The sequence below is a fragment of the Mus caroli genome, chromosome 4 (genome assembly GCF_900094665.2).
Source record: "Mus caroli chromosome 4, CAROLI_EIJ_v1.1, whole genome shotgun sequence".
NCBI classification, from domain to species: domain Eukaryota; kingdom Metazoa; phylum Chordata; class Mammalia; order Rodentia; family Muridae; genus Mus; species Mus caroli.
Genome location: NC_034573.1, coordinates 108,590,662 through 108,617,335, shown reverse-complemented (window position 1 = coordinate 108,617,335; position 26,674 = coordinate 108,590,662). Strand labels below are relative to the sequence as shown.

The 26,674-nt window shown below is 50.6% G+C and overlaps 1 protein-coding gene and 1 pseudogene across 3 annotated transcripts in view; one reads left to right on the top strand and one right to left on the bottom strand.

Annotated features, from left to right (window-relative positions):
* The window catches only part of Kdm4a (lysine demethylase 4A), a 44,026-nt gene that overhangs the window by 12,569 nt on the left and 4,783 nt on the right, over positions 1-26,674 (top strand). For all 3 annotated transcript variants that reach the window (XM_021160587.2, XM_029476257.1, XM_029476258.1), the window contains exons 6-19: positions 1,206-1,255; positions 2,703-2,806; positions 3,137-3,274; positions 4,972-5,219; positions 5,747-5,946; positions 7,112-7,482; positions 15,481-15,601; positions 19,822-20,003; positions 21,486-21,690; positions 22,025-22,101; positions 22,549-22,604; positions 24,196-24,304; positions 24,630-24,815; positions 26,166-26,336. In XM_021160587.2, the coding sequence (XP_021016246.1) occupies positions 1,206-1,255; positions 2,703-2,806; positions 3,137-3,274; positions 4,972-5,219; positions 5,747-5,946; positions 7,112-7,482; positions 15,481-15,601; positions 19,822-20,003; positions 21,486-21,690; positions 22,025-22,101; positions 22,549-22,604; positions 24,196-24,304; positions 24,630-24,815; positions 26,166-26,336 (2,218 nt within the window). The remainder of the gene's footprint in view (positions 1-1,205; positions 1,256-2,702; positions 2,807-3,136; positions 3,275-4,971; positions 5,220-5,746; positions 5,947-7,111; positions 7,483-15,480; positions 15,602-19,821; positions 20,004-21,485; positions 21,691-22,024; positions 22,102-22,548; positions 22,605-24,195; positions 24,305-24,629; positions 24,816-26,165; positions 26,337-26,674) is intronic.
* LOC115030956 lies at positions 3,470-3,577 on the bottom strand (annotated as a pseudogene).

Below are 26,674 nucleotides of genomic sequence, written 5' to 3'. Positions count from 1 at the left end.
ACTGTACTGTAGACCAATAAAGTGTCTGGGCTGAGATCTGTGAAGGACAGAGCTGGGCGGATGGCGGCAGGCATGGTGGGATGGGATTGTCAGGCTATGTCCTTCGGTCCTGCGAGGTCCACCGGTGTGTGCAGAAGGAGACAGTGCTGGGTCAGTGCTGCGTGTCTGGTGCCAAGGCCACAGCCGTGTCCCATTGTGTGCTGAGTTGAAATAGCCTTCAGTATAAGCCGTGAAGGTTAAAATGAGATAGTTGAATTTAAAGCTTAGCAGTTTTGTAGACGGTTTAAATAGTCCCTGGTGTCTCCATTTCCTTTGTTTTTCCACAAAGAGCAGCAGACACCACAGTGCATGGAGGAGTAATTAAATCTACTGGGTAATCAGTGTAGCTTGTATGGGAGAAAAATGGGCTCATCAGTGTCAAGGTGTCCAGCGCTCGGTCACCGTGTTTCGCACTCCTCCAGCCTCCGCTAGGCCTCTCCCATCCTTCCGGAGCAGGGTGAAAACCTTCACAGTGGTGTGATGCCCCTCCCACATCAGGAAACAGTGTTATTACAGGAGCCCCTCAGTAAGGAGAGAGACTGTTCTGTAGGTTCTCGCTCGGTCACCGTCGTGTGCAGAGTGAGTGAGCATGAATATATTCTGCTGCTGTGTAGGCTCTCCACTCCTCTGTCTTAAAGTCTGCTATTTCCATAGATTGCTCTTCAGTGGCCTTCCCTCTATATAGCTCAGGCTACCCTTGAATTCTTTATCCTCCTGTCTCAGCCTTCCTAGGTTTGCTTTTTGCTCCAGATGTTCTTAGGAAATACATTTGTCAGCCCAGTGTGGTGGAACACACCTTTAAGCCCAGCACCAGGGAGGCAGAGGCTGGCATGGCAGCTCCCTGAATTCCAGGCTAACCTGGTCTACATATTGAGTTCCAGGCAAGATGGTGCTGTATAGTGAGACCTGCGGCCCCAAAGTAGTTTCCGCCTTGCATGTAGTGATTGTACATACTCATGAGCTATCGTACCATATGTCAGTACATGTGTGTGATGTGTAACAATCAGGTTGGGGTATTTGGTGCAGCCATCACGTCAGACGTTTGTCGAGTCTTTGAGCTGGGGACCCTCGGGATCTTTTTCCTTCAGGGTGTTTGTGAGGGAGAGCAGGTCTCAAGAGCCTTTCCTCGTCCTCTGCTGGTGTCTGACATTGTCATGTGATTGCAGGTACTCTGTTCCACCTGAGCATGGGAAACGCCTGGAGCGTCTTGCCAAAGGTACTGTATCCCCTCCAGGTACAGGTCAGCCATCTCCTCGGCTAACTCCTTGTCCTGAGATGTTCATTCTCTGTGGTCAGATGACCTGTGACCTTTCACAGGCTGCAGATCTGGTGGGATGTGTGAGCTCAGCTGCCAGATCCCATACCTTCGTGGAACAGGCCCCGCCTGAGCCTTTCCTATTCCGTCTGTGAATGGACTTACTCCTTTCCCTGCTCTCTCTGCCTACATCCCTGCAGCCCTCCCTCAACTAGGAAGAGACTTGGTCAGATTCTTCTCCCAAGTGTCAAGTGTGAAAGCCAGATTGAGTGACTCTGTGTGTGTGTGTGTATGTGTGTGTGTGTGTGTGTATGGTGTTTGTGTGTGTGTGTGGTGTTTGTGTGTGTGTGTTTAGGCAACTTTAAGTGAACTTTGGTAGGTTTGTGCCTCTGGAGAGTCTTTCCTCTTTCAGGAGATGCTGGGTAGATCAAACTGGAGATGTGCTACCTTCAACAGGCTGGGGGTACAGGCTCAGTGTTCAGGGCCTGGAGAAGATAAGACTTAGTTCTCAGGTTTTTAAGAGCAGGAGCAGCTTGAGTGTCAGAGTCTGGGGGAGCTGGAGGCTCACCCAGGTCCCAGACTTCTTGTGACTGGACCATTGTCAGCACTACCTTTTTTTTTTTTTCTGCCCAGACTAGGTGGCTCATGTCTTTTAATCTCAGAAGAGGCAGGCTGATCTTTGAGTGTTTTTTTGTTTTTGTTTGTTTGTTTGTTTTTCGAGGGTTTCTTTGTAGACCAGGCTGGCCTTGAACTCAGAAATCTGCCTGCCTCTGCCTCCCAATTGCTGGGATTAAAGGCAGTTTTTTTTAAAGATGTGTTTATTTTATGCATATGAATGCACTGTAGCTGTCTTCAGCCACAGCAGAAGGCATCAGTTCACATTACAGATCTGTGAGCCACCATGTGGTTGCTGGGATTTGAACTCAGGACCTCTGGAAGAGCAGTCAGTGCTCTTAACCATTGAGCCATCTCTCCAGTCTTGGTCTTCATAGTTCCAGGCAAACCCTGGGTGCATAGTGCAATTCCCAACCCCCCAAGTTTATTTTTAATTATAATTTTATTTATTTATTTATAATTTTTAATTTACATGCTTGAGTGTCTGTCGATGTTTGTGAGTACCATTTGAGGAGGCCAGAAAGAGGATGTTGGATTCCTTGGAACTGGAATTATAGGTGGTTCTGAGCTGCCCACTGTGGGTGCTGGGAACCAAACCTAGGTCCTCTGTAAGAGCAGTAAGCGAAATGCTCTTAACTGTTGAGCCATCTTCCTAGCCCCAGTTAGCATCACTTTGGTGACTGTCCTTCAGTAATCACCCCTGAGATCTGCAGGTGGGAAGTAACCCCAGAATCATCACCGCGCTTGTGCAGAGCCTCCCTCATTAACTCAGACCTGCCATCCTTTCAAACAGGCTTTTTCCCAGGAAGTGCTCAAAGCTGTGAGGCTTTTCTCCGCCACAAGATGACCCTGATCTCCCCATTAATGCTGAAGAAGTATGGCATTCCCTTTGACAAGGTGAGCTGGCTGTGGTCCCCACAGAAGGCCTCGGGCTTATGCAGAAGTACCCCTTGTGGTCTTCGTTTGGCAGAGTTTTGCGGTCTATTGTTCTTGTCTCTAGGGTGGGGTTTGATAACAGCAGGTGGCTAATGCCTTCTCCTGGTGCTGAGAGGATTGGTTAATTAGTCTCTTAGCATACATGATCTGTTAAGCGACAGTTCAAGACCTGGCAGTTTCCACTTACCCCTGGTTGATCATCTAAGTGGTAGCAAAGAAACACGCAGGAGCCCAGTTCTATGCTAGGCCCCTGCCAGGCATGGCAGTTGTGTCATATCTGCTCTTCTTCAGGTGACTCAAGAGGCTGGCGAGTTTATGATCACTTTTCCGTATGGTTACCACGCTGGCTTCAACCATGGCTTCAACTGTGCAGAGTCTACCAACTTTGCTACCCGCCGGTGGATTGAGTATGGCAAGCAGGCTGTGCTGGTAAGTTCTTCCAGGACACCATGGGCAGACGTGTCCGGCTAAGGATATTCTGGTCAGAACATTTTTTTTTTAACCGTTGGGACATGATGTCCTGGGCAGTGTGAGACATGACCAACTTGCCTTGGGGCTTCACAAAGGTGTCTTGTGTACATATCAAGAGCATACATTAGGTACAACATTTAGGTAAAAAACATGACTAGCCTCCCAAGGTCCTCTAGGGCAACCCATTTAAGGAACACTTCCAAGGAGGCTGCTATTTGCAGCCACTGCAGACCAGGACCTGGTTAACTTAATTAGCTGAAGACAGAAAAGTCCTCACTCTGTGCACGTGTGCATTTGAGTTGCTAATGGGGACTGAGGATTGACCCTAGGGCATTTTGAATGTTAGACAATGTTTAACATTGAGCAGTGGCCTCAGCCATTTTTTTTAAATAAAGACAGGATCTCAGTATACCAGACTGTCCTTCAACTCACAGGAACTCACAGGCAATCTGCCTGCCTCTGCCTCTGCCTCTGCCTGACCACTGTGGTCCGAGTGCTGCACCACCACTCCCAGCCTCAACTCCCCTTACAAAGTTTTGTTTGGAGCCAGGGTCTTGCTCTGTAGACTAGGTTCTCCTTGTGCTTGTGATTGTCTTTCCTGGGTCTCTCGGATTGCTGGGGTACTGTTATTTAGCTCGGCATCTGTCATGCAAGAGTCTTAGGGCAAGCAGCAGGGCCTAGACTGTTGATCTAAAAGAGTAAACTTGCCTGTTTGGTCCCAGCGTGGGTAGATACCCAGGGCAGGTAGCAGCTCACCGTTGGGGAAGCATTTGCAGATTTTGTCTCTACCTGTTCTCCTTAGACCCATGTGGTTGGATTAGTTGAGCCTCGTGCTGTGCACTCTGCTTTTGGATTTTCCTATTTGCTGGGATTTGAAGGTTCTCCAGGACAGTGAACCCTGAGTCTGGGAACTTCAGCATCAGCTAAAATTGGTCTTTTTTTTTTTTTTTTTTTTTTTTTTTTTTTGGTTTTTTCGAGACAGGGTTTCTCTGTGTAGCCCTGGCTGTCACTGGCACTCACTTTGGAGACCAGGCTGGCCTTGAACTCAGAAATCTGTCTGCCTCTGCCTCCCAAGTGCTGGGATTAAAGGCGTGCGCCACCACCGCCCAGCTAAAATTGGTTTATTAAATGTGGCCCATATCATACAAAATAATGCATTCCATCCTGTCACATCATCTTTGTTTTCCCTTCCTTCCTTCCTTCCTTCCTTCCTTCCTTCCTTCCTTCCTTCCTTCCTTCCTTCATCTCTCTCTCCCTCTCTCTTTCTGTCCCTCTCCCTCCCTCCCCACCTTTCTTTCTTTTTTTATATATTTGAAACAGTCTCACTATGTAGCTCTGGCTGTGTTTGGAACCTACTATGTAGACCAGGCTGGCCTCAGACTCACCAGAGATCCACCTGCCTCTGCCTCCCGAGTGCTGGGATTAAAGGCACGCACTGTCTCATATCATTTTTATATATGTTAAAATGTACTAGGTTTTACCCCCCCCCCAAATAATCCTCTCTTGTGCCCTGCCCCAACAATGTGATTTTAAACCTTCTAATGCTTGAATCACACTTAGAGGATGGAGGTGGGACACGGGTGTGTGTGTGTGTGTGTGTGTGTGTGTGTGTGTGTAGGTGACCAGGTGTCCTCACTGTCTCTCTCCTGTGGCAGTGCTCCTGCAGAAAAGATATGGTGAAGATCTCCATGGATGTGTTCGTGAGGAGGTTCCAGCCGGAACGCTACAAACTTTGGAAAGCCGGGAAGGACAGCACGGTTATTGACCACACTCTGCCCACACCGGAAGCAGCCGAGTTCCTGAAGGACAGTGGCGGACTAACCCCGAGAGCAGGGAGTGAGGAGTGCCCAGAGGAGGACGCGGAAGCAGCGGAGCAGGGAGAGGAGGGGGATGTGAAGAGAAGGTACAGGGTGGGCTGTGGGCTTAGCTCTGGGGAAGGAAGGGGTGGAGGCACCACAGTTTGAGTGTCTGCGTTGTTTGCATTGCGCACAGGCAGGCTTTGGAAACAGCTCTGGAAGTCACAGCGCTGATGACCCGGCAGCTTCCCGTGGTTCTTGGTGAGGGTAGGGAGCCTGTGCTGCTGTGCAGAGAGTCAGTTTCCCCCAGCACCACATAAATTTTGAAAGAAATATGGTGGTAGGAGCTAGACTTATCCATTCTGGGGGACTAAGGAATTGTAACTGGCTTCATTGGGGTGTGAACCAGAGGATTTGTGCACATTGGGGAAAGACTGGGGCAGCTGTATGTCTCGCCTCAGTCCTCATGTCCAGGGTGGGCAGCAGGGCAGCACTGTTCAGATGATGGAATGACTGGGATGTGTTGAGGCAGCCTGGCCGTTTGCTTTGGGTTGTGTGTGGCCTGTAGGGCAGCATTCTGGTGAATGGTGAGTTGGTGACTGTACATGCTCTTAGGTTTGTTGTCTCCTTGCAGCCTGGCCAAGCATCGGATAGGGACAAAGAGACACAGAGTCTGTCTGGAAATACCACAGGAGGTCAGTCAGAGCGAGCTCTTCCCCAAGGAAGAGCTGAGTTCTGGACAGTATGAGATGACAGAGTGCCCGGCCACCCTCGCCCCAGTGAGGCCCACCCACAGCTCCGTGCGGCAAGTTGAGGACAGTCTTCCCTTCCCAGGTGAGCTGACAGACTGGTTGGCCCACAGCCCTGACTGACACCTGTCTGTTGGAGGCTCAGTGCTGTACTGAGTTGCAAGGTGACCTGTCTGTGGGCAGCCCTGTATTGGAGTGTGAGAAGCACTTTGCTTGGGGACTTGTAGGGCAGCCAGACACAGAGGAAACGGCTTGTTCTATTGCTTGGTGGGGACTCGGGGACACCAATGACCAAAGGCTTCTGTGAAGGATTCAGTCCTAGAAGGTGGGTGGGTGCAGCAGGGGCGTCTGAACGAGGAAGACCAGAAAGAGCCTGAGATGGAAAGTACCATCTCCTGGAGCCCTCGGGGATTTCCTCTGAATCTGATGTCGGGTTGGGAAGGATGGATGCAGTCTGTGGCCAGGCTGGATGAGAGGGGCAAGGCTTGCCTCAGGCTCCTGATGTTGGGATGATAGGCTTGTGCCGCCGCTGGCCTTTGTTTGTTTTTAGTCACTGTCTCGCTCTGTAGCCCTGACTGGCCTTCAACTGGCTCTCCTTCTGCCTCTCCAGTTCTGGGATCATAGGCAAGCACTACCTGTCCATCTTAAGTCTTAAGTGTAACTGTCAGTGTTGGAGGAGTACAGTGTCAGATCAGGGCCCAGCCGTTGTGGTGCTTTGTTCACTGGGAGGCTGGAGGACCTGGGTTGGAGGAGACATGTCTTGGGAGCAGCCACTCAGATAAGCACCAAGTCTGGATTTACTAGGTTCAGGCTTATTTTGGACTTGAAGAAATCTGTTTACTATGCCAACTGTATGTCTGATGGTTAGATAGCACTGTGGCCATGTGCTTTGGGGCTTGGCTAGCTCTTAGCAGATTTCTTTTAACTTTGGCCGCCGAGCTTCAGCTGCATGAGGGAATGACAGCATCACTTGTTCATAACCTTGTCATAGGTGAATTATGACACCTTATGCCCGGGACTTGGGTTTCAGACTCCTGAAAATGAATGGTAGATTTCTCACATAGCAAGGAGAGGGAGAAATTGGGGGCCCTAGAAGGTGCACAGTTGGTTCCAGTCACGTGGTGGCCTTGTCGGTGAGAGCTAGTATAGGAAGTCAGTTCTTACCTGGAGCCTGTGCGTGTTGTAGTTTACCAACCTACCTTCATCAAGTTTTCCCGCCTGAATCTATCTGATCAGCACCTATGTTTCAGATTACTCTGACCCCACTGAAGTCAAATTTGAAGAGCTGAAGAATGTCAAACTAGAGGAGGAAGATGAGGAGGATGAGCCCGAAGCAGCCGCACTGGACCTTTCTGTGAATCCTGCGTCCGTAGGAGGACGCCTCGTCTTCTCCGGTTCCAAAAAGAAATCGTCTTCCAGCCTGGGCTCCACTTCGTCTCAGGATTCAGTTTCTTCAGATTCTGAAACCGCCGAGTCTGTCTCTTGCCAGGGCCAAGAGAAAACGGGAGTTCTCACCGTGCACAGCTATGCCAGAGGGGACGGCAAGGCTACCACAGGAGAGCCGAGTGTGAAGAAGAAGCGCAGTGCTCCCCGCAGCATCAGCGAGCAGGAGCTGGCAGAGGTACAGGCCCTGCAAGGCATCCGGTGAAGGAGGGGGCCTGTGAGGGTGAAGGCGCTGTGGGCTGTGGGAGGACAGGAGAGCCCCCCCCTCCCCGCCATCTTGCATTTACTGCTGCATCTGTTGTGTCAGAATGCCAGGCCATATTTCCCGTCTTCCCAGTTTGTTCTTCACTGGCTCTTCACCTTTGCTCTGTGTGTCTTTCAATGCAGAGGCTTACACCTCAGCAGCAGCTCAGGGACTGTGCTGTGTAAAACGAAGCTTGGCTGGCTGGATGCTCTGCTATGGTGGGAGCTCTTCCTCTGACTCGTTGCCTAGAGACTGGAAGGTTTGAGTGGCAGTTGTTGCAGCCCAGATGTTTTGAGATTTGAGATGAGGTGGCAGTCTTAGTCACTGTCCTATTGCTGCGACGAGACAGGGTGACCAAGGCAACTCTTACAAATACTTACAAGAGATACTTACAAACACTTGTAAGTATTTAACTGAGGACTGGCTTACAGTTTGAGAGGCTTAGTCCTTCACCATCATGGCGGGAAGCATGGCAGACATGCGCTGGAGTAGTAGTTGCTTCGCCCATCCTGATCTGCAGGCAGAAAGGGAGATAGCTAGGCTTGGCATGGGCTTTTAAAACTACGAAGTGACACATTTCTACCAACAAGGCCACACCCCCTCATCCTTAGAAATGGTGGCTCTCCCTGGTAACCAAGCATTCCAATATCTGAGCCATGGGACCATTTTAGTCAAACCCCCACAGTGGCCTTTCTCACCCCAATATTCAAGGGGCATTTGCTTCGTAGGAGTCCTCGCTGCTCTGTGGAGTCCTCGCTGCTCTGTGGAGTCCTAGCTTGTCATTGATATACCACTGTGAATTCCCAAAACTGTACACAGCTGTGCCTGTTCAGGCTTCCTCCTTGTGCCCACTGTCACCAGAAGCCGGTTCACTTTGTATATCATGGTTCCCGGCAGGTCTGCCGTGCCGAGAAGGACATGAATGGGTCGCAGCTGATTCACCTCTCCCACATAGCCTCTCCCTGGCTTCCCAGATTCCAGTCAGGGCCAAGTGGGCAAGCTAGGCATGATGCTACCTACACACCTGTAATCCCAGCACTTGGGAGGACGAGGTTGGACTAGGAGTCCATCCTTGGCTACATAATAGTTTGAGGCCAACCCAGGGCTACAGTAGACCCAGTCTTAAGAAAATTGTAAAAAGGAGCTGGTGAGATTGGTCAATAGGGATAGGTGCCTGCCAACAGGCCTAATGATCTGATTTCCGTTTCTGAACCTACATGGTAGGAAGGGGGATCCAGCCCCTGAAGTTGTTTCTGATCTCCACTCCACGTGCACACTTCGGTGGCAGCAACTGAGGGCGCAGACCCCAAGTGTCTACATTCCTTTGCCTAGACTTTGGTTGTTGGTTGTTTGAGACAAGATCTCGCTGTGTACCTCTGGCTGGCCTTGAACTCACAGAGACCTACATGGCTTTCTTTTTCCCTTCATATTAAGTAACTTGTTTGGTTGGTTATATTTGAAAAACAGGAATGCTTCGTGAGTCCGCTGTACCCTTGCAGACAGGCCCTGTGGACCTTCCTTCCTTCCCTATACGGCCCGGTTGACGTGCTGCTGGCTTGCCTCTCTTCCTCACTCGTCCTCACGGCTTTCCCCAGTGCTTGCTGCCTTTCACCCCATCTCAGCTTCCTTTACCCCCTTATGTTTTTTTTAAAAAAATACTTACTTTGAATTATGTGTATGTGTGTGCTCTTTGTGTGTGTTTGTACACCTTCAGCTGTGAACTCGCATCTCTAGCACCTTGGGGTTTTTTGTTTTGTTTTGTTTTCTTTCTTTCTTTTCTTTTTTTTTTTTTTTCTTTTTGGCTAGGATCTTGCTATGTAATTTTTTTTTTTTCAGGATTTGAGGGGAGAGGGTTGTTTGTGTATGTATGTGATATGTGGGTATTTGCATACATGACAGTTGGGGATCAGAGGACAACTTTCAGGAGTCAGTTCTCTACTTCCACCCTGTTAGGGTAGGGCCTCTTGCTGCTGCTGCTGCAGCTGTGGCGGCGGCGGTGGCGGCGGCGGCGGTGGCTGCTGCTGCTGCATGTGCTCCTGGCTGCGTGGCCTGAGAATGTATGGCTAGTCCTGCCTCCCGTCTTGCCTTGGTGCTGGATCGCCACCGCATCTAGCTTTTCCTATGGGTTACCGGGACAGAACTCAAGTTAGCAGGTTTGTGTGGCAAGTGCTTTTACCTGATGGGTCATCTGACTAGCTCTGGATCTTGCTATTTGATACAGCCCAGGCTGGCCTTGAGCTTTTCTGCTCCCTAATTCTGGCTCCTGCCTCATACACAGCGCCTCATCTTTTTGGAACTCAATCAAATCTTGTTATTAAGGTTCTCAGAAAGTTGCCTCAGCTGACCTGGAACTCACTATGTAGCCTTGATCTAAAGATCCTCCAGCCCTGGCCTCCCAAGTGCTGGGACTACAGCTCTCACTGTATATTGGGAATCAGCTCTCCTCTTGCATTGTGTGGATCCCATGGACCAAACTCACAGGGCATCCATCGGTCTTGGTGGTGGGTAGTGCTTCTCCACGCTGAGCCATTCATGGCTCTCCCTCCTCTTGTCTTCAGTACCCAGATAATTCTCTCCATTTGCTCTGAGTGTCAGGACCCAGTTTCTGTAGACTTCCTCCGCGCACCTCGGAGTGGTGGCAGGCTAATGAACTGATAACCCCACGCTTCTTCTGGATGCCATGGTCACTCTCTATGACCCTTAGTGCAGGGCCTTCGGCTTGGAGACCATCTTACCCCTTGCAGCTGCTACCTCGTTTTTTCTCACAAGCCCTCGGGTGCCAGCCTGCCCTGCTGTGGCACGGCGGTTTACCCCGCCTGTCCTGTGCCTGCAGAATCCTGACTTCCTGCCTCCAGTTTCAATCACAGTCCAAAAACTAGCTAGCAAACAGCAAAGATGTAATGGATCCTAAATATTTTATGAACATTGTTCAGTCCATTACTATAATTTAATGTTACTGGAGTTTTTTGGTGTGATTTTTATTTTATATTTGGAGAGCTTCCAGTAAGTCAATAAATACCAGTCATCTCCTTTTCTTCCTATATTTGATATCAGTTAAGTGATGGATTAAAAAAAATGGGCATATGGGGACTAGGTGTCATCTTTTTATCAGTAAATACTATTGAACAAAGTGACTTTTCTTTAACCTGTCGGTAAATGGTCCTACTCCTCTTTTGCTTTCAAATAGATGGATGACCGAGGGACAGGCTGTCCTGAGTGTCCACAGGCTCTGGGAAGGGGCAAAGCCTTGCCCAAGCTCTCACATAGAAAGGCTGCAGACTAGTGTGTACTCTGCGGCAGGCAGATTGCAGCTCGCTGCTGCACACTGAGCATCCGTGGCATGGACAGAAGCCAGGACACCTTCGCCATGCTAACCCGCAGGGTAGGGAGGCTTCTCTTAGGATGCCTGTCCCGTCCTGCTGCAAAGCCCGGTGTGCTCGGCCTCCTTTCCATTTCTTTGTGGATTCTCATTCTCGGTAATTCTCTGTTCTTCGTCAGTTTGTGCTGGCAGCTTTGAGCTACTTAAGTTCTCCAAAGAGGTTGACTTGTCCGATCGGCCTGCTTGCTGTCCTGTGGAGTTGTTAGGGCCTGTGTTCTGTATGCCAGGACTGCCTTCCAGGACCTCCTTGAGAGCATCAGTCCCAGCACTGGGTGGTGATGGGTAATGAAGCTCCCACTGAGAGAGCTGAAAGTTCTTTATGGATGTAGAAAAGGAGATTTTTGGCTCAATCTTGAAGTTTGGAGGAATGTACCAGGTAGATAGAAGGTGATTGGAATGCGAGTCTGGGAAGAGGAGAGTGTTCTCTTCTTCATAGTTCTGGTAGCCCACACTGAGGTCAGAGCATGATGTGTGTGCTCTGCGGGCTGTGCTTGGAGACTCTGACCTGTACAGAGATGGAATGTGTGTGCCATGGGGAGTGTGGGTGCCTGTCATGCAGATCTGACCTCAGGCTCTTGTGCACAATTCTCCATTCGGCTTTTACTACTTTAAACCCAGATGCCTCACAACTTCCTTATCCTTTGGGTCTCACTGTGTATCACTGGCTATTGTGGAACTCACTTTGTGAGCAAGGCTAGCCTTGAACAAACAGAGATCCACCTACCTTTGCCTCCCTAGTGCTGAGATAAAAAAGAATGTGCTACCAAACCCAGCTTACTTTTATTTATTGTGTTCCAGGATAGGAGGAAAAAGGATTTAAAAAAGAAAAAGAGCACTTGGCCAGGCTTTGGTGGCACACCTCTCTAGTCCCAGCATTCAGGAGGCAGGAGGGTCTCTGTGAGTTCGAGGCCAGCCTGGTCTACAGAGCAAGTTCTAGGACAGCCAGGGCTATACAGAGAAACCCTGTCTAAAACTAGAAAAAAGGAAAGAAAGGAAGGAAGGAAGAAAAAAGAAAAGCCCATTGAGAACTTGCTCTTTTTGTTTGAGGATGGAGCTGGGCTGCCTGACCCAGTCGGGGCTGAAGGAGCACCTGAGTTTCTGAAGAGAAGAACTCAGGACTTGGAGACAGGATGGCTGACATGTAACACAGTGCAGGCAACCCAGCTATGGCTTCCTGGAGTGGGAAGAGCATCATCTAAGGACAATGGAGATTCTAAGCAAACTAAAGGAGTGTTTAGTGTTTGGTTAGTGAGTTCAGGTCAGGGCACATTGAACCGCACCTGCTTGTGAGGTTGTCAGGGGGCATGCATTAGCAAGGTGTAGGTAGATGATGATGGGGACATGTCATGGGATGGACACAGGACACAGAGGATGGGAAGGATCCGTGAGAGGTCAGATCCAGTAAAGAGTGGTGTAGTCAGCTCCAAGATAGTGGGAGATGTGGTCAAGTGAACCATGAACCAGGGCAGGAGCCTGTGAAGGGGGGGAGGTTGCAGCTGATGGGGAAAGATGGGTTGGATCCAGGGCATGGCTGATGTTGGGGGCAGAAGTGGGTATCACGGCACAGGTGGAAGGACTAGGAGGGAATGGCTGTACATAGGGCTTTTGCTTTATTTTTTAAATGTAATGAAACAATGGCAAATTTACCATCTATTTCCAGTGTCCTGTTCAGTAGATGTTTTTGGAATGGGAGGAGACAGGAGTTATTTCCAGGGTGTCCTGGAGTATGAACCTTCCTCCGTGTAACCCAGCTCTTGTCAGAAGCCATTATTTTGCATTGAGTTCCATTCTCCTTGGAAGCCCTGCAGGTATCGGGCTGGAGAGGAAGATAAGCACATAGCCTCCTCCATTCAGCATCCCTGCTCAGCAGCACTGGGAAGATCCTCCCAGCTTGGCCCATGAGCTTTCCGTACTTGTGGAGCGAGTGACTGAAGGGCAGGCTTGTTTTAGTGAGAAGCCAGCATGGAGGCACAACAGCTTTGCTCCACAGATCTGACAGCACCGACTGTGTGTTTGGAAAGATGAGGGTTCCTGAGAGCACAGTGTGTCTCAGGTACTCATACCCTGCCCCTGGCATCCTCTAGCTGTAACCGGGCCACTTGCTTTCAGTGTGTATGCTACCTGTCCACACCCAGGCTCTGTCCAGAGCCACCTGGTAGGCTAGCTTTAGTGACGGTGCCCTGCGGAAGTGCCAAGGCAGTGGGGTTCCCACGGCTTAGGAGGCCACGGAGACATATCTGCTGCAGACCTGCTTGTTCAAGCAAGGCTGGGAACAGATGCTTCTGTGCAAGACAAGCCTCACTGGCAACGTTGACTATAACTCTGTAGGCCACATGTTAGAGAGGAAATAGAAATTTCTGGAACCTGGGGCGCCGCGTTGTTGAAGGCAGGGGCCTGGAACATTCTGCACAAGGCTCCTGGCCTTCTTTGGTGCTGTTGCTGTATGTGCCTTAGGGACTCTATCGGTCCTGCCCAGATCGTACGGCATGGTCCCCCTGTTTGACAGCCGCCTGCTTCTCAGTCTTAGGTCTCCATTGTCATATGAACATAACACGTTCACAGGGTTAGGTCATGGGCATTCTGTCTGCCACCTGTCTTACTGTCTCCATTTTACTGACTTCTTTCTCTCTGGCTGTAGGCCATGCTTCGATGGCCTGTCCTGGAGGCCACTCTGTCCTCAGACTAATCAAACTTCTCTTGAGGTGTGATTCCTTCCTGTTCCTGCTGTCTTCTGGGAGAAGTAGACATTAGGTCTAGATTGCCATGTGTTCTGAGCACCTCTCTGCTTCATGAAGCCTTCTGAGCTTTGTGGAACTCCATACTTCTTTTTAGAGTCCCGGGGAGCCTTCCCAGCTGTGTGGAGCTCCTCACTTGTATCCGCTGAGGGGCCTTTTTACGTACACTGTTCACTTGATGATGCAGAGGGTTAAGCCTGGCCTGGACATGCACAGCAGGGGTAGTGCCCCTTAACTACACCATGGTGCCCCGTTGTACATTAGAAAAACACTGCTTTGGGTATACCATATGGGCAGGGTCTGTTTGGAAGTCTGGTTGTGTGTTCCAGGCAGTGCCTACCAAAGATTCTTACTCTGCCTCGTTCTGGTATGGTCCATGGATCGTTCACTCAGGAGATCTAGATCCTGTCCTGTCAGTCCGTTGCTTCACACCTCCTCCGTTCCTGAGGGGCCTTTGCACATCAAAGGTGTTGAGTCAACATTTGTTGACTGGGTGGTCTCATGGACCTATTGGTACACTTGTATTCGCAGGAACAGGCTCTCTGCCTGAATGTAGCTGATACAGAACTATTTTCTCTTGAGATACCAAGTGCCATCCTGAAGCTCCGAGATGCTCTGTATTCCATGGGTCCAGGAGACCTCTAAAGTGGCCCTGTAGTGCCTCCACTTTTCCGTAGACCTGAGGCATAAGTGTCGAAAAGTGGCTGACTTCTAGGCCTCATTTCCTTCCTTAATGGTTTTGCCAAGACTGTGTCTTGTAATGTCAGTATAACCAATTTTTAAGCATGCTGATTAAAAAGAAACTCTGGAGTATTAATCAGTCCTGTACGTCTTAAATCTAATTATGTTTGCTCAGGCATGATGCAAATGCAGTGTTAAACAACTTTCCCATGTCATCTGGGCCAGAGGGCAGACACTCTGTTGGCTGACATTCTTTCTTGGAGAAAAGGAAGCTCACATCACCGAGGGTGCTAGCAGTGGCCACAAGAGCCCAGTCTCCACAGGGGGGAAGGTGGAGTTGGAGCTGGGTTGCTATCCTTGCAATGGCTTAGGTGCCACCTCCCTTTGTCTGTCTTCTAAGTTCTCAGTATAGAGGGCCCAGCAGCCCAGCACTGAAACAGATGCTGACCTCCAAAGGAAAGGGCTGCTTGGACTCCTCTGATGTCCTGATGTGTTTCATGGCAGGGACTTTAAAGTGGGAGAGTCCCTGCCTTGTTTAGGCGGCTTGTGAGAAGTCCAAGAAGCAAGACATACACAGATTTTTGCCCTAAGTTCTAAAGTATGCCAGTATAGACTAGTGTGCATGGCACTATGGCTTCTGCTTTTCTGAGACGTGTTTTTTAGATTTGTCTAAACTTTTATTTGTGCGTGAGTATTTGGCACCCGTATGTGCCTGTGCACTCATGTGTACAGTGCCTGAGAACTACAGAAGAGAGGGCGTTGAACTCCCTAGAAATGGGGCTTAAGATGGTTGTGAGCTGCCGGGTGGGTGTCAGGAAGAGCAGCTTAACCACTGAGCCATCCATCTCTCCAGCCCCCAAATTGACCTTTTGTTCATTTCTACATTTGTTCCCTGGGTCCCTCTTCTCCCCTCAGCTCCCCTGCCTTCCCTCCCTTCCTCCTGTTTCTGAGACTTTGTATCCCACACATGGCCCACAAGCCTTTGTCCTCTAACCTCAGCCTCAGGAGAGAGGGAGAGGGGCGGCTCTCTGGTGTTTGCGGGGGTGTGGGGGGGGTGGGGGTGGGGGTGGTGGTGGTGGTGGTGGTGGTGTCATCACAGCGCCCTGCGGTTTCATCACCTGGCTGATCTTTGCTCAGGTTGCAGATGAGTACATGCTCTCCCTGGAGGAGAATAAGAAGACCAAGGGTCGCCGCCAGCCCTTGAGTAAGCTCCCACGCCACCACCCACTCGTGCTGCAGGAGTGCGGCAGTGATGACGGTAAGTCGTCTCCTCTCTTCACTAGAAGGAAAGTGGGTCCCCACAGCGAGCCTCGCCCTCACAGGGCGTCAGAGGTCAGGGGTGGGCGTGGGCCCAGGGCATAGGACAACTCAGGGCTGGTGGGCTGTGTAATTGTACGCAACCTCTTTCCTTTCTCTTCCTAGGAGGTATAAGGTTGGTTTTTCAGGATAGTAAGTTCCATCAGTGATACCAAGCTCTGTGCTGGCTGTGTGCATGCACAACTGGCTAAGATATGTGCCTGCCCTCAAGGTACCCACAGAGTAGTGGGGTTGCCAGCTAAAGGGATGTAAAGAAAGGAGCCCTATCCAAGCTGAGGGGACAGCAGGGATGAGATGGGGAACGGGGGTGCAGGCAGGGGAGCTGCCTGGCAGTGCTACATAGCTCAAGCTGGAGGGCACAGCTGCAGCCTGAAGTGAGCTGGAGGAGCAAGGCAGGCGTCGGGCTGGCCGTCCACAGCTCCTCTCACGAGCCTACTGAGGCTGTCCTCACAGGCAATAGGGAGCCGTGGAGGTGTGTTTGAAGAAGGGGAGCACCACAGTGGGGGGGTTGGCATTAGAAGGACTGCTCCCAGACACCACTGGGCTTGGATGCTGGTGGGGTGGGAGAAGCGGAAGTAGTGAAGACGCCGGCGCCAGCCGGATTGGGCAGCAGCCTGCAGAGCTGGAAGAGGGTAGTCCACAGGGAAGAAGAGGAGTCGATGGCCTCATCTTCGTGTCCTAAGGCTTTTGGCTTCAGAAACCCAAGGTTAGTGTAGATAGAGAAAATTGATGTGGGAAGACATTGATGTGGAGGATTGTTTTTAAATGAAAGGGTCTCACTCATCAAGAACGCCTAGAAGCTTGAGCAGGGGCTGGAGGTGGGACAGAGGAGCAGAAGAGCTTGGGAAGGAGTCAGAAAAGGGAACTAAGAGATCTGTGTAAGGAGAACTAGGAAGTGTAGCTCTGAAGTGCATCTTGACAACAGCAGGGAGTGGTCATCTCCGTTGCCTGGAGTAGCAGGCCGGTGCTGGCAGGCCTCCCAGGTACTGGCTCTTGCACGCTTGTGGAACCAGAGCCACTTGGACTGCTGACTCTCCAGTGCTGAGCCCCTCTCCTCCTCCTCTCCTGTGGCATGCTGTCACAGCTCATCTCTCAGTTTTCCTCTTAGAAAGTATGGGACAGCCTGGGCGCAGGGATAGCCTACAGGCCCTGGGATCAGAAGTGGCCAGACTCTGAGTCTTGTCCCAGCTGTCCCTCTGAGTCTGTGCTCTGAGAGCTTCTGCTTCTTGTATGATTTCTTCCCTCGATGCTTTAAAACGACCCAGGTTAGCCAGACAGCTGTGCCACACGCCTTTAATCCCAGCACTTGGGAGGCAGAGGCAGGTGGATCTATGAGTTCCAGGCCAGCCTGGTCTACAGAGCCAGTTCTTTTTTGTTGTTGTTGTTGTTTTTTATAGCTTTATTTATTTATTTTATGTATATGAGTACACTGTAGCTGTACAAATGGTTGTGAGCCTTCATGTGGTTGTTGGGAATTGAATTCTTTAGGACCTCTGCTCGCTCTGGTCAACTCCACTCTCTCAGTCCCTGACTGCTCCGGCCCAAAGATTTATTTATTAGTATACATAAGTACACTGTGGCTGCCTTCAGACGCACCAGAGGAGGGGTCATAGCTCATTACGGGTGGTTGTGAGCCAGTTCTTAGACAGCCAAGATTACACAGAATAAAAAAACCCTGTTTCAAAAGCAAAAACTAACCAATCAGACAAAAACGTAGGGAAAATTTTCCAAGAGGCAAAAGAAAAATCATCCAAAGAGGAGCTTGTGCATACTGAGGGCACACACTTCCAGGCAGGTGTGAACTGTTGTCTGAGTATGTCTTTTTGGAATTATGTAACTGATGTCATCTGTCTCTACTTTTTGTGATAAGCAGTGTTCAGTCATGGCAAAGTGAAAGGAGACTCTGTGTGGTCCCCCCATGCGTTCATTGCTATCAGAACTTTTACTGTGAGTTTGTCTGCTTTCTTTCTGCTGGTACATTATGGACACAGGGTATAGAATAGTCCAGGCTGTAGTATAGCTCGGGCTGTGGTATAGCCCAGGCTGGCCTTGAGCTCCTGATCTTCTTCCCTCCGCTTTCAGGTGCTGCCAGCACAGCCTGCTCTGGCAGCTTTGGCTTCTCCTGGACACCTGCCGTGTCCCTGAGAGGAGGATGTGGTTTTCTGGTCTCTTCACTGTCCTCATTTATTTTTAAAGACAGGGTTTCTCGGTTTAGCTCTGGCTGTCCTGGAACTCTGTAGACCAGGCTGGCTTTGAACTCAGAGATCCACCTGCCTCTGTCTCTCAAGTGCTGGCTGGCTCTCTCTCTCTCTCTCTCTCCTCTTTCTTTCTGGCTTTTTATCTGAATTACAACATTTTCAGTGCGATGCACACATCTTGACTATAAGGCTCAGTGAAGCTTTACATATGTAAACTGTTAAAATTCTGATCCCTGCAATTTTCACTTAACACAGTGGAAGCCTCCCCTTGGCATTCAGTGTTCACATATGTCATGGTTTGGGCCACTTTTGGCTTCGTGAGTAGAGCAGATGTCAGTATGTGAAGACGGGCCTATGAGCTTGTCTATTTCTGTCCCTGCTGTACTATCTTGGTCCCTCATGTTGGGGTCAGGCACTCTGGGCTCTTAGAGGCTGTCTGGCTCGTTCACACTGACCTCCTTACGCTACAGTGGCCCTTCACAGGGGCTGGCTGTGCACAGTGGCAGCTGCCAGGTCCCTGTAGATGAAACCTGACTATGGTAGGTGGAGGAAGAAATGGCTTCTCTGCATTGTGCTAGAGTTGCCTGGAGTGAGCATGTGGGCACCTACAATAGGTGTGCCCACCACAGCTTACGCTAGGCTTCTTTGCAGAGACCTCGAGCCTCTGGGGGAAGGAGTGTTTTTATCGTAGCCAGTAGCACTGCAGTGGTTTACAAATACACAGTCCCCTGGGCAGTAGCCTCATGGCAATGCCTGATGGGTGCACTGTCAAAGCCAATTTTCTGTCAGCCACTGAATGCATGGCCAGAGGGATAGACAACAGGGGCTTCTCATCTCCACATGCAACAGCAGTTCCTACAGGCTTGCGCCTCCTCACCTGTTTATTGCATCAATCTGTCCCGACGTTTGCTCCTGCTTCTATCAGGGTTCTCTCCAGCGTTCAAAATTGTTAAGGTTCTGCCCTGCTCCTTGACCTTGTGTGTGCCAGGAACTAGTGGGCTTTGCACCTTTCTTGCTTTGTGAGAATAGTTCCACTGTGTTCCATTCTGCATTGAGTCTCACTCTTGGGGAAAGATGAACCCAGAGGAAGATTTTTCCTTGGTCGTGGTTAAGGGTGCCCGAGTTGTGAGGCCAGCTGCTGCCCAGCACACTGAAGAGAGACGAGGAGTCTATGGCCCAGGGCTCTGAGGAAGGCCAGCAAGTTGCTGGTTGAGGCTTTATAATACTTGATGCTCTTCAGGATCAGCATTTTCCTCCCTCTCTCCCAGTCTTTGAACATGCAGTAGCCAGTTTTATTTCCTGGCTGGCTGCATTATGCCTGTGAGTTCTCCACTCACAAGCTCCTGGTTGACATAGACATTTAATGGCCAGGAAGAAGATTCATCTGAGATCCTGGGATGCCCCCTGCCCTCAACAGGCAGATTGTTCTTCCCCCACGACCTGGACTTTCCAGAGTGAGTGGGAAAGTCCTGACCAAGGGCCATGATGTAACACTTTTCAACCTTACCAGTCCTGTTTCGGCCTGTTTCCCCAGGACACCTGAAGGGGAAGCCCAGAGGAGAACAGACTTGACTCGCTGGCATTTTGGAGGCAGCAAACAGCATAGTTCTGACAGGCTGCTGCTTTATTCTGCTGCCCACAAGGGCAGAGGGTTGAATGTGGCAGCTGTTACAAGGGGACAGAGTGGGATGAGCACCCAGAACATGAGGAAGAATAGAGACCTTGAGCCAGAGAAAGCAGTTGCGACAGCCACCCTAGTCCCCCATGTCCCGGCTCACATCCCAGCTAAGTCACCCTGGCCTAAAAGGAATCTGTTGCTAATTGTTTGGCCCTTGCCTCTTATCACCCTCTGGAATCCTGAGTTTAGTCAGGGACCAGGGGCGCTGGCTGAGCTCCTCTGCACTGTAGGCAGACCTCCTGTGTGCAGGCTGGTGCTAACTCACGCTTCTGTTTCCTCCTCTAGAGACTTCTGAGCAGCTGACCCCCGAGGAAGAGGCTGAGGAGACAGAGGCGTGGGCCAAGCCTCTGAGCCAGCTGTGGCAGAACCGACCCCCGAACTTTGAGGCTGAAAAGGAATTCAATGAGCTCATGGCCCAACAGGCCCCTCACTGTGCTGTGTGTATGATCTTCCAGACCTACCATCAGGTGAGTGTGCCTTGCTGCCACCAGATATCCTGGGCCAGCAATTGGAGGAAGCTGGGTTTAATTGTGGGTGCGAGGCTTGTCACTGCTTGTCTTTAGGGGGCCTTTCCCTAGTATCCTCGTTCTGTTAATGCTCGCGTGGCTATGCCAGGCAGATAACACTTAAGAATGTTTTGATCTGGTGACCCTTGTTTGTGACACAGATCTCGCTGTTTGCAGAGCATGTTTCTTCTTATCTTTCTGGTCTGGGGCTCTTTCTTCTTGATCCTATGCAGTTCTGGTTAATTAGGGTACAAGAATGCAGTTTCTTTCCCATTTGACATCAGCCTTGGGCCAGGAGCCTGGTCTTCTCATGCCATTTTCTTTTTTCCCCTCCTCATTGTCATAGTGAGTGCTGCCTGAGCAGTAGGCAGCTGGGGCCGGGGAGGCGGGAGGGCAGAGGCTCTGCCACAGTGAAGGCTGGGCTCAACTGTGGGCTTCCCATGCTGGGCCACTGATGACCTCACAGCGTGGATCGCTTTAGGTCGAGCTCCAGAAGGTCAGACAGGAATTCACAGCAGGCAGGTGCCGAGTAACCAACTCAGGCTCACATGGGTCCTATGCCGTGTGGCAGTAGGTAGGCAGTTTCCTTATCATAGTTAAAGTGGCCCAGATGCCCTGAGGTTGGCAGGGCCCAGGCTCATGCATGCAGAAGGATGGCATCTAGACCCACATGCTGGATCAACAGCGACTTCTTTGTATTAACTGGCAGCAAAGCAAAGAACTGTTTGTGCTGTGTTTGTGAGGGACGTGACTGCCTGATTGTTACTGTCAGCAGCTCTCTTAGGTGGGGGCCAGAGTTTCTTGAATGGCATAGGCTCAGAGGGTGCCGCGCTTCCTGGCTCTGTCCTAGGAATAAGGATCATGGTGCCATCCAGCGGCAGAGCCAGAGGATATTTGTAGTGACTATAGTTTGCCAAGGGGACTATGAAACATAATGTTCTTTCTAGAGAGCCCTCAAGCCAGGAATCACAGGTGGGGACCCAGCCATGTGACAGTGCCACAGTTCAGGTGACCTGCTGACGTGGCCCGGCAGAGGCAGTCAGTGCTGGTCCGTTAGGAGCACGGACTCTGGGTGCTGTCCCCGAGTGGGGCTGCCATGTGGCACAGCACCTGGGGGACAGGCAGTGCCTGGCTGCTGGTGTCTCTGTGAATTTTATTATCACTTGGTTTGGGAAGACTCAAGTCCCAGGTGCCTCTTACTTGCTCCCTTTTCTCAGTTGTCCCCCAGGGCCCTTTGTTTGATGCTGCTGTGAGAAATTGAATTTGAGTCATTAGAGGTAACTTCAATTAGTAGCTTCAGGATAATGGCTGTGCACCCGGGAGCTATAGCTGCAGTCATACCCGTAAGAGGCCCAGCTTTCTGCTGATGGAGCAGGTGGAGGGCTAGGAGCACAGCCGCATGCTCACCGCCCTGCCCCCGTTCATTCTCCACCGTTCACTTAGGTGGAATTTGGAGCATTCAGTCAGAGCTGTGGGGATGCTTCAGAGCCAGCTGCCCAGACTCAGAGGACCAAGCCGCTGATCCCTGAAATGTGCTTCACCACAACTGGCTGCAGCACAGACATCAATCTGTCCACCCCGTACCTAGAGGAGGACGGCACCAGCATGCTAGTGTCCTGCAAGAAGTGCAGTGTCCGGGTCCACGCCAGTGAGTACCTCTTGCCTCCTCTCACGGGAGCTGGAAGTTGTCACCGAATGGCCTTCCCAGTCTCCTGCTGCAAAGGATGCTTATGTCTTCTTGGGAAGTTGGTGGCTGGTGGATGAGTTGCCTGTCAACTTGGGGTCTCTAGATACATACTAGGGAGCTGTACCAGTGAATCCACAGTTTCTGACTTTCCTGGGTCTCGGGGCCATACTGTATGGTTGAGCCCTGGGGACTCTGGGATTTCTGTATGATTTACTGTCTTTGGGAGAGCACTGTGCATCTGCATTCTAACGGCAGCCTCTGGGTTGGGTTGCATTTGCTCTCCTGCTGTTCTTAGGTTGCTATGGCGTCCCTCCTGCCAAGGCTTCTGAAGAATGGATGTGCTCTCGATGTTCAGCCAATGCCCTGGAGGAAGTGAGTAGCCCCATGCTTTTCCCATCGTCTTCAGAGATCGGGGTGGCTTTGGGGCTAGCCTCTTTCCATGCTGGACACAATTTATGTCCAGAGCAGCTGGCTGAGGATTTGGTACTCTGAGATGTCAGAGCCAGTGGATCTGAGGGCTGTGTTAGTGCTGTGAGGGCAGGTCAGGTAGCTGTCCCTGGAGCAGCCATCACTTCCTTTGAAGAATTCAACTCTTGGTTTGGAGTCTCAGAATGGGGCTCAGATGGTTCATTATGTAGTTCTAATTATGCATTAAGGCCTGTCGCCTTTAGGGGAGTCCCAACTGCAGGGCATGTACCTGAAGGCCTCCCTGCCACTACGCTACTCTTGGCAGGGTTTCGTTGTCCACAGGAAGTGTCAGGAGAGCAGGCTGTATGTAGTGAATTGTTGGTAACTGTTTCCCTTTTGCTTCCCGGACAGGACTGCTGTTTATGCTCGTTGCGTGGAGGGGCCCTGCAGAGAGCAAATGACGACAGGTGAGTTCTCTGGGAAGTTTGACGCCCAGGCCCAGTTCTGAGCATGTGCAATGCTTCGAGGGCAGGAGCTGCTCCTGAGGGTTGGTGAGGACTCGGGCAGCCCATGGCACGGGGCTGGAATAGAATGAGCAAGACTGGCCTAGGCTTCCTCTCTCACTTCACCTTTTTCTCAGAGGCAGAGACGTAAGCAGTGTCCTTCTTTGAGAGATGATAGTCCTGAGAAAATGACACAGGCATTTTGTGGTCTGGAAGTGAGGATACTGACCTGGTCCCAGTTGGCTGCCTGCCTTCCTTTTTAAAGAAAAAACAATGCACTTATTTTATGTGTGTGGCTGTTTTGCCTGCATTGCATCTCTGGGCATCCTGTGCACAGGTTTCCACAGAGGCCAGACCAAGACTTTGGGTCTCCTGGGTCTAGAGATACAAATGGTTGTCAGTCACTATGTGGGTCCTGGGAATTGAACCCAGATACCCTGGGAGAGCAGCCAGTGCTCTCAACCTTTGAGTTAGCTCTCTGGTCCTGATTCTTTCTTTCAAGACAGGGTCTCCTGAAATGTCCTGTGTAGTCCCTGCTGGCATCTTTAACTGTTGATCCTCCTGCCTCAGCCTCCCACAGACTGGGATTATAGATAATACAGTGGCAAGCACTTTCCACAGAGTTAACTCTGCCTGGCTGGACCTGCTGGTGGAGATCAGGCAGATGTCCTTAGGGGAACCTGTTGGGCACCGGGGAGAGCTTAGGCAGGCCACCCACTGTTGGAGCTATAGAAGTTTCTGGGCTTCTCAGCCTCTCTCTGTACACGTAATTCTCATTGAGTTATACCCTTGTGCTGTCTCGGGTCTACCTCCTCTGAGGAGGAAACACAAGCTGTTGAGGGTTTGCTCTGTAAAGAGTAGCACAGCACATGTGGGCTGACAGCAGCCAGCAGTGGATAGCCTGCCTCTGAATAAAACCCAGCCCCCACCCTGGCAGGATCCCCACACTGCTCGTGGTGGATGCTGTGTGGCTATCCTCACTCCTTTACAGAAACACGGCTGTTACCAGTGGTCACTGTAATTCTCCCAGGGCAGGTAGAGCCTGGCTGGTAACTTTTTTTGTTGAAGTGGAAATGGCTTTGCTTAAACCTCTCATCATTGCCCTTTAACCTTTGATCCATGTTCTGCCCTCTAAGGCCAGACCTGTTCCCATCCCCAATAACAGCCCAACCAGTAGTGCAGACTTTCGATTCCATGGCTCCTATAGGTTTTCATATTTAGCTGGGGCTGAACCCCGGGCCTTGTGCAATTGACACATCAGTGGAACCCCAACATTCCAATCTTGGGTTTCTCCACTTTGGGCATGTCTGTTTCCCAAAAGATGTCTGGGAGGGAAAAGCCCACCACTCTCAGTCAGTCGCTTTGCCAGAGCAAGGAGGTGGTGTGAGAGGCTTGCCCCTGCACTGGCCTTGGGCAGTGTGTGCACAGTACTGCATATGGTGTAAATGACGCTTTCCCTGAGTCCATCGGTCGGTCATGCTGGGTGATAGAGGAAGTTTGGTCAGCAAGCCCCTGGGGCTATATAAACGAGTGACTAAACTTCCTCTTTTGGCAGATGGGTTCATGTTTCATGTGCAGTGGCAATTCTAGAAGCAAGGTTTGTCAACATTGCTGAAAGAAGTCCAGTGGATGTGAGCAAGATCCCTCTGCCCCGCTTCAAACTGGTAAGCCAGAGTGGGCTTGGGATTTGCATAGCTCCCCGCTGATGAGTCTGGGGAGCTGAGTGGATTTCGGCTTAGCTTTGGTCAGTCTCATTCCCCTCATGAGGCTGAATTGCCTCACGGGGACTTTACATTGGATATAGGAGTAGAGCAGTCCCTAGGTGCTCCCACGTATTGGGGGAGGGGGGAGTTGGCTTTTGATGGCTTGGCTTTATGCATTTCGGAGGGAAAACAAGAAGAGATGGATGGCCATTCCACAGAATCGTGTTCTCTCTCTCTCTCTCTCTCTCTCTCTCTCTCTCTCTCTCTCTCTCTCTCTCCTGTGCAGAAGTGTGTTTTTTGTAAGAAGCGGAGAAAACGGAATGCTGGCTGCTGTGTGCAGTGCTCCCATGGCCGCTGCCCCACTGCCTTCCACGTGAGCTGTGCTCAGGCTGCTGGGGTGATGATGCAACCCGACGACTGGCCCTTTGTTGTCTTCATCACGTGCTTCCGCCACAAGATTCCCAATCTGGAGGTGAGAGGGCACCATAATAGAGTCCTCTTGACAGGTTTCAGGGTCATTTTCTCTTCATGTTGCCAAGTTATTACATCAGCATATATCCTTGATGGAAAATGTTAATGAGTTAGCAACTAACATATGGCTCAGCCTGACCCACTTCTTGCCTTGGCCTTCACAGTTCAGTGGCACTGGCAAACCATGGCTTGGTTCTTTGGTTTTACCTGTTCCCTTGCTTAAGTCTCCTGAGCATCTTCACCCAAGAGCCTGGTATGTCAGAGCAGTTCCGTAAGTGGTGAGAGCTGAACCCTCTGACAGTTGGACATTTTCTGCCACATAGGAGGGCGGTGACATGTGCAGGATGTGTGGGATGTGGCCTGTGGAGTTCTGGAGGGGCCTGCGGGGGCCCCAAGGAAGTAGAGGGGAGTTAGATTGTAATCATAGCTTCAGAAACAGAGGAGTATGTCTTATAAGAAGGAACATTCAGGGTGGTTTTGGGAATCTGGCAGGTAGTCATAAAAAGGGAGCAGTGCCCCGGGGGAAGGCCCTGGCCTGCCACATTTAAGTTCCCTTCTCTTTCTGAGTGAGGATAACTTGTGGAAGGCCAGGATTTCGAGTCGTTTGTGTGCAGCTGTGCACATACATTGGAGTGTATGTGGGAAGCAGATCAGCTTTTGAGAGTCAGGTCTCTCCGTCTGCCTTGTGGATGTAGCGTTTCTCGAATCCCCCACCCAGGCCACTTAGCTTCCAGGTGATTCTTCAGCTGATACCTCTCGCCTTGAAACAGGCATGCTGTGACTTCACTGTGCCTGTCACAGTGGCTGGCATTTGTTTTGTTTTCTTTTGTTTTTTTGAGATAGGGTCTGTAGTCCTGGTTTTCTTAGAACTCACTGTGCAGACCAGAGGGTCTCAGTTCTTGCGCTCTTCTCCTGAGGGTAGAGCTAATGCCCAAGTGGTTGGTTAGTGATGTTCAGGGTCTAGGGCCCAGGGCGCCAGCTACCTATTGCGTCTCTATCCAGATGCTATGACACATCCCTGAGGTGTATACATTAGAATGTATTATTTGGTTAGTTTCAGGGAAATCATGAAGGGAAGTGAGTTCATAGATTTTTGGATAAGATAGGCTGAGGCAGGACATTGCTGTAAATTGGAGAACAAAACAAAATAATTAAAGAAAAAGATAGTGTCATCTAAGAACTAGTTGGCTTGGAGCTCAGAGCTCATGTGAGTGGCTTGTCGCTGGAATGTAGGTGTCTGAAAGGCCTGTTCTGCCTTCCATTTGTCTCAGTCTTTTCTTTGCCACACTCACTTCCCCCGGCCCCCATAGGGGACAGTGTGATCCAGGCTAATCCAGGCTGTTCCTTCTAGCGTGCTAAGGGAGCCTTGCTGAGCATCACGGCGGGCCAGAAGGTTATCAGCAAACACAAGAACGGGCGCTTCTACCAGTGTGAAGTGGTCAGACTCACCACCGAGACCTTCTACGAAGTCAACTTTGACGATGGCTCCTTCAGTGACAACCTTTATCCTGAGGACATAGTGGTAATGTCTGAAAGCAGCTTCTGGCAGCACTTTGGGTCTGGGACATCTTCTCGGTATTGCCAGCAGCTTCCCCGAGGAGTTCAGAGGAGTCAGTGTTCCCTGCAGTCCACTGAAATATGCTTATATCTCAGACCAAATTATTTCTAATAGCATCTAGTTCAGGATGCAAGCTCACGCTCTGGTAGCAAACGGCTGCTGATACAGTTTCATTGCATTAAAGCTGTGGGATTCTTTTATTGTATTTTGATTTTTCGAGACAGGGTTTCTCTGTGTAGCCCTGGCTGTCCTGGAACTCACTCTGTAGACCAGGCTGGCCTTGAACTCAGAAATCCGCCTGC